At 42.9% G+C, this 17208-nt stretch overlaps 1 protein-coding gene and 1 long non-coding RNA gene across 2 annotated transcripts; one reads left to right on the top strand and one right to left on the bottom strand.

The window, feature by feature from the left end:
• Positions 1-4305: 4305 nt before the first annotated feature.
• LOC116862726 (heat shock cognate 71 kDa protein-like) lies at positions 4306-6548 on the bottom strand. The gene has a single exon (XM_032850097.1). The coding sequence runs from the start codon at positions 6503-6505 to the stop codon at positions 4565-4567; it is 1941 nt and encodes a 646-aa protein (XP_032705988.1). The 5' UTR covers positions 6506-6548; the 3' UTR covers positions 4306-4564.
• Positions 6549-8523: 1975 nt separating this feature from the next.
• On the top strand, positions 8524-12504 carry LOC116862727. Its single transcript, XR_004381685.1, has 2 exons — positions 8524-8683; positions 12413-12504. It is a non-coding gene; the product is annotated as an uncharacterized LOC116862727 (long non-coding RNA).
• Positions 12505-17208: the final 4704 nt, after the last annotated feature.

Genomic DNA, 17208 nt, shown 5'->3' with positions numbered 1-17208 from the left:
AATTGTCTATAATTTTACATATTCTGTAGCAAAGAAAAGTCAAAGTCCATGGAAACTTCTGAAGTTGTACATTTCTGGATTCAATGACACTGGACTTAGATATAGTTTTATCCCCCACAGACTTGTTGCAAAATCCTGTGCTTATTTTTCTGCTTTAGCCAAAATTTATAAAGATGGGAGTAGTTGGGGTGCCTGGGTGGCTTAGTGGGTTAAAGCCTCTGCCTTCGGCTCAGGTCATGATCCTAGAGTCCTGGGATCAAGCCCCGCATTGGGCTATCTGCTCAGTGGGGAGCCTGCTTCCGACTCTCTCTTTCTGCCTGCCTCTCTGCCTACTTGTAATCTCTGCCTGTCAAATAAATAAATGAAATTAAAAAAAAAAAAGATGGGAGTAGTTAAGATGCAGACTTGATCAAGTCATTGTAACACTTCCAGTGGCCTTGCACCCTCTCAATAACTGTCTCCTCCCATGTCTTTGCTGTGCCTTCTGGCTCCTGCTGACTTCTCACCCAACGTCTATGTCTGATGCTGTTGCCGCCTCCCCTGCTCGTGGCTGTCCAGCCCCACCAGCTTCTTCTGGTTACAGGAGCGGCTGCCTTACATGCGCGTGCCCCCCTGCCCACACATCCTGCCCCTTCAGCCTGTGGTTATTGGTGCCTGGGATTGGCCACCTCCCCCTCACCCCTTTCCCACTGGCTAATTGACAACTACTCATCTCTCAGGCTATCCCCAAGTGCTGGTCATATTCCCCTGTCTATACTACCAGAATATCTTGTACTTAATCTTCATGGTGGGTCTAATGGGGAAAAAAAACCAGTCTGTTTCTTAGCATTTTACTTCCAGGATCTAGCATCCGTGCCTTAGGTGGCATGGATGTTTTAATTTCCTGCACTCAGATGGTGGGGTCATAATGTCAGTTTTCTTATGCCAGACACTGGTGTAGGATGATGCAGATATTGGTGCTTTATACTGTTAGCTTTTGTTCATACAAAACTGTCTTGAGTTTTAGATCTAATTGACTTATGTTTGAATGACTACGTTAGCCCCCTATTTTAATGCTTAATGCAGTGAGACTCAGGATCTAAGAGACAGTTTTCCTAATAATCTTACTGGGTCACCATGTTCCTTAGTGTGCAGTGGTGTTATCTGTGCTTGACTATTGCCCAGAGGTGTCTGTAGAGCTGAGGTGTCCAGGCATTCTCAGTACACTACTCCAGTGTATACACGTTGATGTAGATATATCTGTGTATAGTAAGTGTCAATCCTGTGTAAATATGTCACACTTTTATAATTTGTACACATCCTAAGTGCACCTGTTTTTCTTCTAAGTTCATGTAATAGCCTTTTCAGACTCAGTGGGAATATTTGTGACTTAAAATGCTTATTTTCCCCGGACCATTGTAAAATTCTAAGTTGTGAATTGTTCATCGGTAATTACCCACCCCCACTGTCTTACTGTCTTTTTTTTTTTTAACACATCATCTTGTAATTTATCAGTTGAGATGCATAGGCTCAGATTTTTTTAATTTAAAAATTTTTTTATTTAAATGCAGTTAATTAACACGTAATGTATTATTGTTTCAGAGGTACAAGCCTGTGATTCATCAGTCTTATATAACACCCAGTTCTCATTACATCACATGTCCTCCTTAATGTCCATCACCCTATTACCCTAGCCCTCCGTCCCCTCCTCTCCAGCAACCCTCAGTTTGTTTTCTATGATTAAGAATCTCTTATGGTTTTTCTCCCTCTCTGGTTTTATCTTTTATTTTTTCTTCTCTTCCCCTATGACCCTGTTTTGTTTCTTAAATTCCACATAGGAGTGAGATCATATGATAATTGTCTTTCTCTGATTGACTTATTTTGCTTAGCACGATACCCTCTAGTCCCATCCACGTTGTTGGAAATGGAAAGATTTCTTTCTTTCTTTTTTTTTTTTTTTGATGGCTGCGTAATATTATAGGCCCAGGTTTTAAACATCTAAATGTAATTGGTAATTCGGGATGTGTTTTTCTCTGATCTGTATTTCTCTGATGTCTTTCTCTGCCTTTCATTACTCTCTTCCTTCAGACATAAAGTAGATTATTTTTAGTATTAGAGACTTTCTTGGCACAGAAGGGTAGAGAATGTGTGTTGTCTTGATTGACTAAAACCTATGCCTTGACCCTTAATTTTTACCTAGTGTTTGTCAAATGCACCTGTAAGCCACTCTGGGTGGTATTTGTAACCAAATGTAACTGCGTGAGATGAGGCCCCAGACTCAGTGAATCAAAAGTGTTTTTGGTCCTTGTCACCACAAGGCACGATTCTCAGTCCTCACATGTGCCACCTGGGGTCAGGCCAGAAGGAAACAGAGCTGTGTGTGTGGCATTGTGCATTCTCTGCTTGCTTAACCTTTGACGTGGGGAGCAAGGACACCCGGGGAGGCTGTGCCTGTGGCACTCTTAGGAGCAGAACAAAGATTGTCTTGGCACCAAGTCTGTTGAGCGGAAGGACCCACATGTGTTTAGCTGCTTGGGCAAGGCATAGCATTTAAAGTTCACAGAGAGGGACCAGGTATCATCTCTTGCTACAGTAAGGTGGTTTTTTAAAATTTTTGTTTTGTTTTCTCCATCAGATGTCAGAATAGCCAAGTGTGTTCTGTTGGCTGTCTCTTGGCATAATCCACATGGTTCTCTAGTTTCACGGAAACAGACCAAATGAAATACACAGATATATGGGGGCTGGGGAGGGTGGGAGGAAGCCTTATTGTCTGCAATAGTGCTTTCCAACCAAATAGCTGTAGGTAAACCAAATTTTATAAGATTACCTCATTTTAATCCTCATCTTGCCATCATCCTTTAAAGGAGACCCTTTGTAATGCAGACAATACTTACAGCAATAATGCATAGCCTCCTCCAAAGCAATTTTTTAAAGATCTTGTTATGTTAAATTTTCTTTAGTTGGAGACATGCCCTTGGGGCCCCTTAAGACTACTTCAGCATTTAGTTTCAGCACAAAGAGCTATTTCTTCCATGGGAAGCTGGACTCTGGAGCCAGATGGGGTGAGTTGGAATCCTGACTCTGCTACCAGGATAATACTTAGCTGTCTCTGCCTCAGTTTCCTCTTTGGTAAACAGGATGCTGGTGATAACTTCTTTGTAGGGTTGCCGTGAGGATTAAGTGACTAGTGCATGTAATTTCTGGATCACTGCCTGGACTACATATGTAAGGTGCCTAATAAGTGTCCACCTCAGTATAGGATGCTTCTGAGTAGTCTTTTGTTCCCTGAGAGAGAGTGGGTAGTGGTGCTAAAGATTTACCCTGGTCATAGAAGCTTTTACATAGTTAAGAAGCTATCAAGGAAAAAGATGAGGAAGTAATTTAATCTGGAAGAGGATAATAAAAAAACCCAAAAACAAAATAGGAAACTATTATGCCAACCTTTTAAGTTAAAACTGAGTGTAACAAAGAAGTTCCAAGTCCTAGTGGTTTTACAAAATACAAACATTTCTTTCTTTTATGTCATTCAGATTGAGGCGGTCAGACAGCCCTGCAGAGCAGTTAAGCTCAGTGTGGTGATTCAGGAAGCTAATCACATTCTCTCCTATGGCTTTGCCATTTTGGAATTCTTCACTTCAGCTGTGGGGGTGAGGAAGAGAGATGGAGGGAGGTAGAGAAGGAGTGGGAAGGGGGATGGAGGGAGAGATGCTGAGAGAGAGAGAAAGAGGAAGAATATGAATGAATAGAAGCTCAGAATCTAATGAAGGATTTTAGGGAACAAGTGTGGAAGTGGCCAACATACCATTTCTCTTCCTGTTCCATTTACCAGAACTAGTCACATGACCCTCGTCTACCTGCCTGGGCTTCTGGGAAGTGTGCCCTCTAACAGGAAGCAGGATAGATGAGTATTCATGTAGTCTATAGCACAATGATTAACCACATCACATATTTTCTGCTAACCATATCGCATATTTCTGCTAAAATATCTGGCAGATATTTTTCATAATACCATTTCTGAAACTCTATAATGTCAAGACCAGCAAAAGTTTTATAAATTATTGTGTTTCTTTCTTATTTTTGAAACTTGCAGAAGGTCCTGAAATCTGGTGACCTGTACTTGTGAACATTTTGTTGTGCTGTTAGTCGAGAAGCAAGGACTCTAGGTGACAGTATCTTAATAGCCATCTCACAGGCAGGTTGTTATTAAGGAGAAAGTTTTTATGTTTTGTATCTTGCTGGTGATCAATAACTGACAAAAGGCAAGAAGTTAATGATCCTGTTATGCATTGAAATTGCATGGGACAGTCCAAGTGTATTTTTGTTATGTTTTTTTTTTTTTTGGTGCCAATTTTAAATACAGTTTTATTTAAGACATTGCATTTTCCACTTAACAATACAGTGCTTATAAAGTGCAATGTTTATTTCCTTTCCCTGTGCACATATTCCATATTCAAGTATCAAGAATGCCCAGTTTTTTTTTGCTATAGCAGCTCAACGTTACAACTGCCATGGAATTTGCTACAAATTTGGGTCCTTTGAATATTGTGTGTGGAACAATGCTCAACCTATTTATTCTCAGGTTGGTTTAGTCAACCTCTTCAATGGTGGGCCCAGAGGAGGCACCACCAGAGGGAGGAGCTCCACCACCAGGGAAGCCTCCAGGCATTCCTCCTGGCATGCCCCCTGCACTCTGGTACAGCTTGGTGATGATGGGGTTGCAGACTTTCTCCAACTCTTTCTGCTGGTGTTCAAATTCTTCCTTCTTTGCAGTCTGGTTCTTATCAAGCCAGTTGATGATTTCATTGCACTTGTCAAGAATCTTCTGTTTGTCTTCATCATTTATCTTGCCCTGAAGTTTTTCATCTTCAACAGTTGCTTTCATGTTGAATGCATAAGACTCAAGTGAATTCTTGGAAGACACCCTGTCCCGCTGTTTCTCATCTTCAGCTTTGTACTTCTCAGCTTCCTGGACCATGCGCTCAATATCTTCCTTGCTCAAGCGGCCCTTGTCATTAGTGATGGTAATCTTGTTCTCTTTTCCTGTGCTCTTATCCACAGCAGAGACATTGAGGATACCATTAGCATCAATATCGAAAGTGACCTCAATCTGAGGGACACCACGAGGAGCAGGAGGTATGCCTGTGAGTTCAAACTTTCCAAGTAGGTTGTTGTCCTTGGTCATGGCACGCTCACCTTCATACACCTGAATAAGCACACCAGGCTGGTTGTCGGAGTAGGTAGTGAAGGTCTGCGTCTGTTTGGTAGGAATGGTAGTATTACGCTTGATGAGAACAGTCATGACTCCTCCAGCAGTTTCAATGCCAAGAGAAAGTGGAGTGACATCCAACAGCAGCAAATCTTGAAGGTTTTCAGATTTGTCTCCAGAAAGGATGGCTGCCTGGACAGCTGCACCATAAGCAACAGCCTCGTCAGGGTTGATGCTCTTATTCAGTTCTTTTCCACTGAAGAAATCTTGGAGAAGTTTCTGAATCTTGGGGATACGGGTAGAACCACCCACCAGGACAATATCGTGGATCTGAGACTTGTCTAACTTGGCATCCCGAAGGGCTTTCTCTACAGGGTCCAGGGTGCCACGGAACAGGTCAGCATTTAATTCTTCAAACCGGGCACGGGTGATAGAGGTATAGAAGTCGATTCCTTCATACAGAGAATCAATCTCGATACTGGCCTGGGTGCTGGAAGAAAGTGTACGCTTAGCACGTTCACAAGCAGTACGGAGGCGACGAACTGCCCTCTTGTTTTCACTGATATCTTTCTTATGTTTGCGCTTGAACTCTGCAATAAAATGGTTGACCATTCGGTTGTCAAAGTCTTCTCCACCTAAGTGGGTGTCTCCAGCTGTGGACTTAACCTCAAAGATCCCATCTTCAATAGTAAGGATGGACACATCAAAAGTGCCACCTCCAAAGTCAAAGATTAGCACGTTCCTTTCAGCTCCAACTTTCTTGTCTAGGCCATAAGCAATAGCAGCAGCAGTTGGCTCATTGATGATGCGAAGCACACTGAGACCAGCAATAGTTCCAGCATCTTTGGTAGCCTGACGCTGAGTATCATTGAAGTACGCAGGTACTGTGACAACTGCATTGGTAACGGTCTTCCCAAGATAAGCCTCTGCGATTTCCTTCATTTTCATCAAAACCATAGAAGACACCTCCTCTGGATAAAAGCTTTTTGTCTCTCCCTTGTATTCTACTTGGACCTTGGGCCTGCCAGCATCATTCACCACCATGAAAGGCCAATGCTTCATATCAGACTGGACAACAGCATCATCAAATCTCCGTCCAATCAGGCGTTTGGCATCAAAAACTGTGTTGGTGGGGTTCATCGCAACTTGGTTCTTCGCAGCATCACCGATCAATCGTTCCGTGTCCGTGAAGGCGACATAACTTGGGGTGGTCCGGTTTCCCTGATCATTGGCAATTATTTCCACTTTCCCGTGCTGGAAAACACCCACGCAGGAGTAGGTGGTGCCAAGATCAATGCCAACTGCAGGTCCCTTAGACATGGTTGCTTATGTGTGGGCCTGGCTCAGGCTGAGAAGACAGCAATCCAAAGATGTAGCCCCGCGTTCAATGAGCTATTTTTGTTATGTTTTATTTACTGCTCCAGTAAATACAGCTCACTATTGCAACTTATGTTTGTATTCAGCTCTGATGGGAAGGATGATGGCCGCTTCCTGCACCTTATATCAAATGAAGTGACTTAATCCTGCAGCTTTATTAATAATATTTCACTTGAACAGTTCTTTTCAATCATAATTGGCCTCTGCACAGACAGAGAAGTTTATTTATAAGCGTAAACCTGGGGGAGTTTATAGCTCACAGACACACCTTGAGGCCATGCTTAACTAAGCGTCTAGATTAATATATACCTCACATTTTTCAGGGTTTTGTAGTTCTGTGAATTAATTTTGGATCCCATTTCTTCTGCCACGGCTCAGATGCTTTAACACAATTAGGAAGCAAAATAACGTTCTGGCGAATCATGTGGTCTTCAGCTTCAGACAGCGAGTGGAATCCCAGCTCTGCCACTAAGTCACTCTGGGACCTTGGACCTTTTGTTGTTTGCTGTGGTTGCCTAGGAATTTCTAGTAACAAATACCAGACTGATGGCTTAAACAGCTGAAATTTATTTTCATACAGTTCTGGAGGCTAGAAGTCTCAGATCAAGTTGCTTGTGGGGTTTGTTCTTGATGAGGCCTGTCTCCTTAGCTTTTTGATGTCCACCTTCCTGTGTCTTCACAGACTCTTCTCTCTGTACCCTTAGGGTATCAGCCACTGAACTTGAATCAGGAGCACTGCTAGCCCCACTGACTCACTCCTTTTTCCTCCAGCAGCTGAGCTGCCCAGTTTTTCTTTTGAAACGACCCTGGAATATATGTCTTTTAATAAAAGTTAATAATGACAGCTAGGATTGTCACATATAAATACATGTGAATTTATATGAAGTAATTTTTAACTGACTATAAAATAACAGGTACATTCACTCTTATGATCATAAAGGCTGAAATATGTCTTATCAGGAATTAGTGGGAAATGTTATTCATCAGTTTAATGGTTACCTTTTTTTCCTGTACCTCTTATTACCTTTCTTTTTTCAAGTTCTATTTCTGTTTCTACTCATTCATTCATTCATTCATTCAAGTGGGGTCCATGCCCAGTGTGGGGCTTGAACTTATGATCTTGAGATCAAGAGTCACATGCTGTACCAGCTGAGCCAGTCAGATGCCCCCTATTTACCTTTCTGTTAAAAAAAAAAATACCTGCAAGGGGCGCCCGGATGCCTCAGTCATTAAGCGTCTGCCTTCGGCTCAGGTGGTGATTCCAGGGTCCTGGGATCAGGCACTGCATCGGGCTCTCTGCTCAAGGGGAAGCCTGCTTCTCCCCCTCCCACCTCCCTGCTCCTTTCCTCCCTCTCCCTGTGTCTCTGTCAAATAAATAAACAAAATCTTAAAAAAAAAAATACCTGCAGTAATAACGAAACAATGCCCCTTCCTGTCAATCCCTCTCTATGCATTTCTCTTCCCTCACCAGTCTACATCTTCTAACACTAAATCATGACTGGGAAACCTAAATATATACAGTTTTTATTTATCAGTCATACCTCAATACATCTAGAAAATAATAAACTTGCTGTTCCATTTTAAAAGTATGGAGAGGGCACCTGGGTTGCTCAGTGGGTTAAAGCCTCTGCCTTCAGTTCAGGTCATGATCTCAGGGTCCTGGGATAGAGCCCTGCATTGGGCTCTTTGCTCAGTGGGGAGCCTGCTTCCCCCACTCTGTCTACCTGCCTCTCTGCCTGCTTGTGATCTCTCTCTCTGTCAGATAAACAAATTCTTAAAAAAAAAAAAAAAAAGTAGTACGGAGGGTAGTGCCACAGCATCACTGCCTGCCTGCTCTTCTTTCCTTTCTGGTCCTTCTGTTATTGTTGCTTTTTTTGGTACTTATGTGTCTCATTCCTGAAAGTATTCTGAAAATTTGCCTTTTTATTTTTTACTTTGTTTAATTTAGCTTTTAATTTTTTTTTTTTTTTTCAGAAAAGAGCAAGTTAGTACCTTGTATCTAAACATCAACCTTGTGGAGCCAAGACTAATTCAGTCGTACGAGCATATTATAAGGAATTTTATCCGTGAGATCAAACTGCAGAGCACAGAAATGGAAAACCTGGCCATTGCAGTGAAGAGGTATTGAATTCCTTCCTGTCTGTCTGTCGTCGTCGTCGTCGTCGTCGTCGTCGTCCTCCTCCTCCTCCTCCTCCTTCTTCTTCTTCTCCTTCTTCTTCTTTTGTTAAAGATTTTTTTACTTGTTTGACAGAGAGAGACAGTGAGAGAGGGAACACAAGAAGGAGTGGGAGAAGGGGAAGCAGGCTTCCCACTGAGCAGGGAGCCTGACATGGGGCTCGACCCCAGGACCTTCGGATCCTGACCTGAGCTGAAGGCAGACACTTAACCGACTGAGCCACCCAGGCACCCCTCTTCTTCTTCTTCTTTTTTTTAATAGAGAGATAGAATGAATGTGAGTGGGGGTGTGGCAGAGGGGTAGAGGGAGAGAGAATCTTAAGCAGGCTCATATGTGGACGTGGAGTCCAACACAGGGCTCGAGTTGATGACCCTGAGATCATGAGCTGCACCAAAATGCAAAGTTAGATGCTTAACCGACTGAGACACCCAGGTGCCCCAAAGCCCTTCCTTTCTGAGTGGTAGGGGAGTCTTTTAACTGGCTCTGTGTCCAGGAGGCATGTGGACTGAACTGCACGATCCCATTATGATGTGGGTGGACTTCCTGAACCTCGGGCATCTGGAGCTTCCTAAGCTGGGCCAGCACGAAGGCTTAGTCGGGAGGATGCTGTAAGGACCGCCAGCAGTCCATTAGTAGGTCACCGTGATCCTATCCTATAAACTTTTCAAGACCAGTGATTCCATCCAGAACAGTTCTGACAGGTTTGTTACTGTATATCCATCCTCTTGAAGCCTACCGGAAATGTCTCATCTGGAGGGGCAGACAGGACAGCCCTTGAAGCCTGGCCTGGTCATGGGCCGGTGTGTGACGTTGGGCAGGTTCCTGCGTTTGCAGAACGAGAGTGTAAACATCCACATTCTCAGGGTGTGGAGGCCCAGGAGATGATGTCCCGGGTGGAGCCCCACCCCAGGCTGACCACATGGTGTGTGCTCAGTGGTGGGATTCCTCCTGTCTCTGGCCTTCCTCACCCAGCCTGTACTGGAAGACAGAAAGCTGTAAGCCCATACTGTCCTATGGCTTGTGTAAGCCGTAGCTGGTTTACATAGGATATCTTACTGGTCTGACCAGCAGCCCAGGGCAGAGGAAGGGATTACATGTGTTACAGTCCAAACGTCAGCCTCTTTGTTCCCCAGAAGGACTGCAGTCCTCTGGCTTTAGTGGGAAAGAGAGCATTTTGTTTGTTATAATTCCTGGCTGTTCTGCCCCGTAGTGGCTTTTGGTGGTGGCCATTTCACCAGTGTCTCTGAGTGTGGGGCGTGTCCTGCTGGCCTCTGCCCAGAACTTGTAAAGGCCCCTTTGATAGGATGCACCCCACCTGCAAGGGAGCAGGAGAGGGTATGCCTCGGTCTCTTTATTCTTTCCTTCCACCTGATGATCAAGCTATCTAGTTAACCTTTTGGAGTTTAAGCGAAGGGACTTAAAATATAGGAGTGTTTTCAAACATTGATGCTACATAGGACTTTCTATAGTTCAGGAGTCATGCGAGAGTAGAGGCATCATGAACATTTCAGTTCCTGACTCTGAAATTTTCTCTCAAATTTGTCTTTTGGGGTTTTCAATAGGAGAGTAGGGCGGTCGTATGAACTCCAAATTCTGTAAACTAGGGGTGATTCACAGACCCACTTATTGAGTTTTTAGAGTGTCCAGGAATATCTGTTAAAACAGACAAGCTTCCATGCACACACATACACACACACACACGAATTTATATGTGACCTTTAAGGATAGTACCATCTAAACCCACAAGGGAAAAAAGAATGTCGTTCTTCATGTTATCATCACCAGCCAGGCTGCTGTCCCTCTGAGAAGGGAATGTCTTACCTGTGCTGAGCTGTGTTCCTGCTTGTCTCCTCCCTGCTACTCAGCTGTTGGAGTGGGAGCCAAAGTCAGGCTCTGTCCCAACTACCAGAGACCTCACTGAGGTGCTTCCGTGATGACTGTGAAGTTCTCCTTTGTTCTTACCTGAGGACCATCACCCTCACCTGGGGTTATGGATGGGGGCAGATCTCTATCTTTTCACTCTGCACTTGGACCTAAAGGATGGGCAGTGTCTGGATGGGAGCCCTGGACTAGGATAGAGTGGACAGTCTTCATCACACCAGACATTTCACTATGAGCTAGGAATTGTTGGGGCAAACACGGTGTCATTATAGACTTATACCTGACTTATTAAAAAAAAAATGTTGCTCAGAAGTGAGGAAGGCAGAAAGAACACATTCAGGAGCAGTACTGGATATCGAGAAGGAGCGGTTGGAAAAATGGTAATAGGAGGAGGAGGGATGTGGGACTTGGCTGTTTTATAGTCCTAGAGTTGAGCAAACCAAACAAACTTTCTGTGGAGATATGTAGTTCTTAGATGTCATATAGCAGGTATTTATAAACGAACCAGAAATAGCTAACTCTCCAAATGAGGTTAACATCTCTTCAGGCGGGCTGTCAGGTAAGAATGAAGAAAACACAAGGGGAAAATTTTATTTTGGGGCCTTATCCCCACCCCTCAGGACTCACTTGGCACTTTATATAGAAATTAAAGTGATGTATGCACAGACCATGTTAACAAGGGAGCCAGCAAGTGGAAAGCAGGAAAAATGGTGTCCCGGAGCCATCAAACTGGAAGACAGGAGATCTTCTGTTAGGTTCTTTTTTTTTTATTTTTTTTTTAAGATTTTATTTATTTATTTGACAGAGATCAGAAGTAGGCAGAGAGGCAGGCAGAGAGAGAGGAAGGGAAGCAGGCTCCCTGCCAAGCAGAAAGCCTGATGCGGGGCTCGATCCCAGGACCCTGGCACAGTCTTTAACCCACTGAGCCACCCAGGCGCCCCATGTTAGGTTTTGTTGTCTACTTTTTATCAATGTTATGTCATTGACCCTCTAAATCCCGTGACGGCTCTTGCCATCTAGTTTAATAGGCAAGACTTATGAATGAGAAACTTAGATAATTGGACATACATCAGAGAGAGAGAATAAAAAATACATTTTTTAGGGTTTAATCTGCAGCCTCGACCATTATAGAGTGACAGATGTCTCCATACTAGCCAGTTGCTCAGGAAAACTATGCCACAACTCTCCTCAATGACATGTTCCCATTTCTAACTTTTTGGCAAATCAGTGTGCTCTTCATCTGTAGAGAGGTGATTTGGGGATTAGTAAAGGAAACAGAATTTTTCTACAATGTAAAGACTATTTTTATTCTAGAACTTTAGGAAGCTGATTAGAAATAATTGTTGAGGTTCCTTTTATCCCCTTCTCACAGTAGCATATAACATTGTGTGTTTTCTATAAGCATTTCAGAATTCTATCCAAAGATCTATTTGCTGTGGGGTTCTTTTTTTTTTTTTTTTTGGTCCAGGATTGTCACTCAGTTGTGGGAGCAAAAAGGATTTTCAGAATTTATCGAGAGCTTCCCAGTGATTTGATATCTTTAGCTGTTCTTTGCCACAATCTAGGTTAACACTATTTTGTCTAATTTATACCATTTACTAAATATCTAGTTTTAATGTTATTTTACACCCAAGTGGTCAAAGTGCCAATCCTGTTTTATGATGTGGAAGAATAGGAAATATTATTTAAAATAGTGTGTTTCTCCTCATCTATAACATAGGGGTTGAAAGAGACGAGGTTGAAGTGGTCTCTGCAGGTTGCAGTGAAAAGGTGTGCACCCTCTTGAATTTCAGAGCCCAGGACAAGGCAGCCATGCAGCTGAGTGAGTTGGAAGAGGAAATGGATCAGAGGATTCAGGCAGCAGAACACAAGATGCGTAAAGATGTGAGTTTGTGGGATTGGCCCTTTCTTTCCACAGTTCCTGATGGATCGCCTTTTACAGACCAGGCACCGGGCAGGGTTTTCCATGAGGGCTATTTTTGGTAGTGGTTTTGGGGGGAGAGCGAGGGGAGAGAGAGATAATAAATAATCATATAATGTAGATAATGTCAGTAGCTACGAGTAAAGAGCAAGTGTGGTCAGCAACGATGGGGAGAAGAGGTCAGCGGGTCAGGGGCCTCTCTGTGGAGGTGCTGTGAGAATGGAGGCCCGAGGAAGAAGGCAGAGCCCCCTGGGGTAGAGAAGAGTGACTCAGCTTTTATGCCACAGTCTCCCTGACCATGCCCACTGCCAACTTTAAATCTAGATTGCAGGTAAATTAAAATTCTGTCTGCGAACTTCAGTGTTTTATAATAAAAAGTACTTTTATTCATCACTGAGTAAACACGACAGTTGAAACTTTCTTACCATCACTGATTTCCATAGTAGCAATGTTTGCGTTTTTCCTTATAAACTACAGCTGGGTGATGCATGTTTACTGGAAATGGAAAATAGACTTACCTGTAAGGCTAATGTTGGGTTGAACATTCTCTATTCATTTGCCCTGTTACCTCCAAGAGGCAGCAGGATGGAGTGAGACGGGCCTGAGTATTGGCATCTGATTGGCCTTAATGTGCTTCCCGGCTCTGCTTTTGCCCAGGCAGGTGGCCCTGGGAAAATAACCGGACCTCTGATCTTGGTGGTGCCATTTTTAGAATGAGGTAATGCACCAGCCTGCTTCACGGAGGCCCAGCCTGATGTACGTGTGAGTGCATAGCACCGGGCCTGAGGCGTGCTGACTGCATCCTGGCTGTGGCCGGCCTACTCTTTTCCGTGGCTCTTCGTACTTTGTGTCCTTCCAGATTCTTTGCCTTGGTCTGCTGTACCCCATATATGACTTCGGGTCTCTTTGTTGTCTTGTCTCTTACTGGCAAGTTGAGTAACTGTTGGGATGTCATGTTCAGCAGAGTCAGAGGCTCAGAGTCCGTGGGCCCGCTTTAGTGCAGTGGAGATCCCATTCTTCTGTTAGCACTCCATTTGTTGTAGTCTAGAAACAGGAAAATCATATATTTTTTTCTGCCTTTTTTCCCTCTCCGTGCAGCTAATCTGTGTGCTCATTCCTTCATCGAACACTCACAAGCGCACGTGCTCTTCTGCCGTCAGTCTCACTGCTTCTTAACCAGCAGACTTGTGGTTGGTGTTGGAGCCCTTAGCAGGGCCCCCACACCCTGTAACTTCATGTTTGGCTCAGCTTGGCTCCCTGTGGTTCTGCATCTCACAGCTCTGGTCCGGCGTGATCATCGCTATTCCTTCTCTCCATCTGCTTTCTTTGCCCCTCCTTTCCATTTTCCCGAACTCAGCCAAGCTTAGAGAAAGTCTCCCCGTCTCCTTGATGCTCCCTTGCAGTCCTCTGGCCATATTCACCTCTTCCTGACCTTGATTCCTTTTGCCCCTACAGTGTTAGTCCATTGCTCCCAGTAAGTATTTTAGACTGTAATGGCTTTCTTAAAGTAGAACTGACGCACAAGGAGCTGCATATTTACAGTACAGAACACGATAACACTGGGTGTACCCATACTTCAGGAATCCACCACCAACAGTCAAGATAATGAGTGTATCCGCCCACCATCTAAGTTTCCTCAGGCCCCTTTGTCATGCTTCCCTTCCTCCGTCCTCTGCCCTTCTTGCCAGGCAACCGTGAAATGTCTGTTAAAATCTTTTGTTCACTTTGAAAATTAGATGGTTTTCTTATTATGCAGAGTTTTTTTTTTTTTTAAATACAATTTTCTTTCAGACTGATTTATTTATTAGAGAGAGCATGAGCAAGAGGGGCAGAGGGAGAGGGAGAGAGAATCTCGAGCTGACTCCACACAGAGCCCGACCCCAGGACCTTGAGATCTGATCTGACCTGAAACCAAGAGTCAGACACTTAACTGACTGCACCACCCAAGCACCCCTGTTATGGAGTTTTGAGAGCTCTTTATATATTCTGATTTTAAAATTCTTTCCCCATGGTGACTTGTCTTTTCATTTTCCTAACTGTATTTTGAAGAGTAGAAATTTTTCATTTTGATGAGGTCTGATTTGTCAATTTTTCTTTAATGGATCATGCTTTTGTTGTCTAAGAAATCTTTGCCTAACAAAAGTTCACAAAGATTATTCTGCTGTTTTCTTCTGTAAGTTTTATTTGTTTTAGATTTTACATTTAGGATCCATTTTGCAAGATGTGGATCAAAGTTCATATTTTTTTTGCAGGTGGATATCCAGTTGTTCCAGCACCATTTGTTGGAGTTTCTTTGTTCTCCACTGAATTGCCTTTCTACTTTGTCCCACGTTGGTTTACTGTATTTGTGTGGCTTTATTTCTGAGCTCTCTGGTGTGTTCCATTGATTGCTTTATGCCAGTATTACATTGTTTTGGTGACTATTGCTTTATAATAAGTCTTGAAATCAAGTAATATTAGTTCTTCAACTTTGTTCTTTTTCAAAGTTGTCTTGGCTATTTTAGATCCTTTAATTTCCATAGCATCAGCTTGTCAATTTCTTAAAAACAAAAAAAACCCCAAACCTTCTGGGGGTTGATTTGATTTCATTGCATTTATAGATCAATATGGGGAGAATTGGCATCTTAACAATAATGAGTAATTTGATCCATAAACCGGATGTATTCTCCACTTATTTAGGTCTTCTTTAAATTTTCTTAGCAATGTTTTGTAGTATACAGCCTTCAGGTCTTGTAAGTCTTTCCTCAGATTCATTCCTAAGTATTTGATATTTTAATGCTACTCTAAACAATGTTGTTAAAAATTTCAATTTCTGGTTTCCCATTGTGAATATATAGAAATACACTTGATTTTTACATACAGATCTTATACCCTATCATATTTGTTTACATTGCTCACACTCAGTAGCTTTTTGGGTAGATTCCATCAGACTTTCTAGGTAATGGTATATAATCTATGAATAAAGATAGCTTTATGTCTCTCTTTCTGATGTGAATGTTCACTCTCATTTTTCTCTCCTTATTGCACTGGTTAGAACAAGGAAAGTGAGAGCAGACATCCTTATCTACAATCTCTCTCTTAACAAGAAGTATGATGTTGGTGGCATGTTGTTCATAGATGCCCTTTATTGAATTTTGAGCATGTTCCTGGTTGGCTAAGAGTTGTTGTTCTAATTAGGAATGGAATGTTGGATTTCATCAAATGCTTTTTCTCTAGCTATTGAAATGATCATGGCTTTTCTCTTTTTTTGACCATCAATGTGGTAATTACATTGATTTTCAAGTATTAAAACACACTTGCAGTCTGGGGATAAACCCCACTTAGTTATGATGTATTTTCATTTTTATATCTTGGTTAATTCATTTTGCTAAATTTTGTTTATTATTTGTGCATCCATATTCATTCAAGAGATTAGCTTGTGGGTTTCTCTTAATGTGTTTGATTTTTGTTTCAGGCCAGTGCTGGTCTCACAGAATGAGTTGGGAAGGCTTCCCTCCCTTTCAGTTTCCTGGAAGTTTGTGATGAGTTGGTCTGGAGCACTACCATTTCTACCTAAGTTACTGTAACGACCCCCCATCCGATCTCTTGGTGTCTGCCTGTGACAGGTTGGGAATGGAAAGAGCTACATAGTGGTGATTTCCTTTATTAAGCTCTGAACCAAATATTTTTACACCATAAAAGTTGTTATGTTTAGCATCATGGCGCTGGTTTTAGCCAGAAGACTTGCCGAGATGCCAGGAAGTCTGTCCGAGGTAGATGCTCATTGGGAGGCTTCATGTCTTCATCTGCCTGTGAGGGGGCAACACTTGCTTCCTCACCTGTAAAGCTGAATAAACTCAAGAGACTCGCTTGAAACAAGGTTACCATGAGTGAAGATGTTGTTCTTCTCCATACATTTCCTCCTAAGAATAGAACATTTCATTTGCATGGATTATTTAATTTATATGGATTATTTAATTTACTTGGATAATTTAATATAATTCTCGCATTAATCCAGTAAGGAAATGGAGGCTTCAAGTAAGTTGTCTCAGCTAGACAGCCAGTAAGTGGGATGTAAGACCGTGTAACTCCAGCAGGTGTTCAGACATGGGGTCATGTCTCCCCTGCAGAGAGGCCTTACCTTACCTCCCAACTCACTTCCTGTCACATCTCACTGTTAGCTTCTTCTTGTATTGCTTCCTGAGATCATCTTTGCTTCCTGTCTTCTCCCACCAGGATGCCTGTTGGTCTTCATTGCTCCTGCTCTGTCCCTCTGTGCTCAGGACTGTTGGCATATAGGAAGCTATCAGTGCATATCTGAACACTCAATTTCACTGGCTATTAACATAAAAATTTATTTGAGTTCTAAACATAGGGTTTAAAGTTCCATGCTTTGTGAAGAAGAAAGGGAAACTTGAAGATATCTGGGCTCCTGGGTGCTGCAGCCCTTGACCTCCTGGTGTGCCCCTTGGCATTCTCTGATCCAGGCAGGATACATCTGAGAAGAGCCAGCCCAGGCAGAAGCACTTAGCATAGAAATTTACAGGTGATGTGATTTGAATTCAAGTAAGGTGTAAGCTTTTGGAAGAAGGATACACCCACTGGACCTTCCTGGGCCCTGATGCCATGATAGGGTGCAGGCCAAGCACTTGGGCCCTTGGCTCTTGCTGTATCTTTTAATTAACAACA

The sequence above is a fragment of the Lontra canadensis genome, unplaced genomic scaffold (genome assembly GCF_010015895.1).
Source record: "Lontra canadensis isolate GAN:19392208 unplaced genomic scaffold, GSC_riverotter_1.0 scaffold310, whole genome shotgun sequence".
Classification (NCBI taxonomy): Eukaryota; Metazoa; Chordata; class Mammalia; order Carnivora; family Mustelidae; genus Lontra; species Lontra canadensis.
Note: the sequence above shows the minus strand (reverse complement) of the source record. Positions and strands in the feature narration are given on the sequence as shown.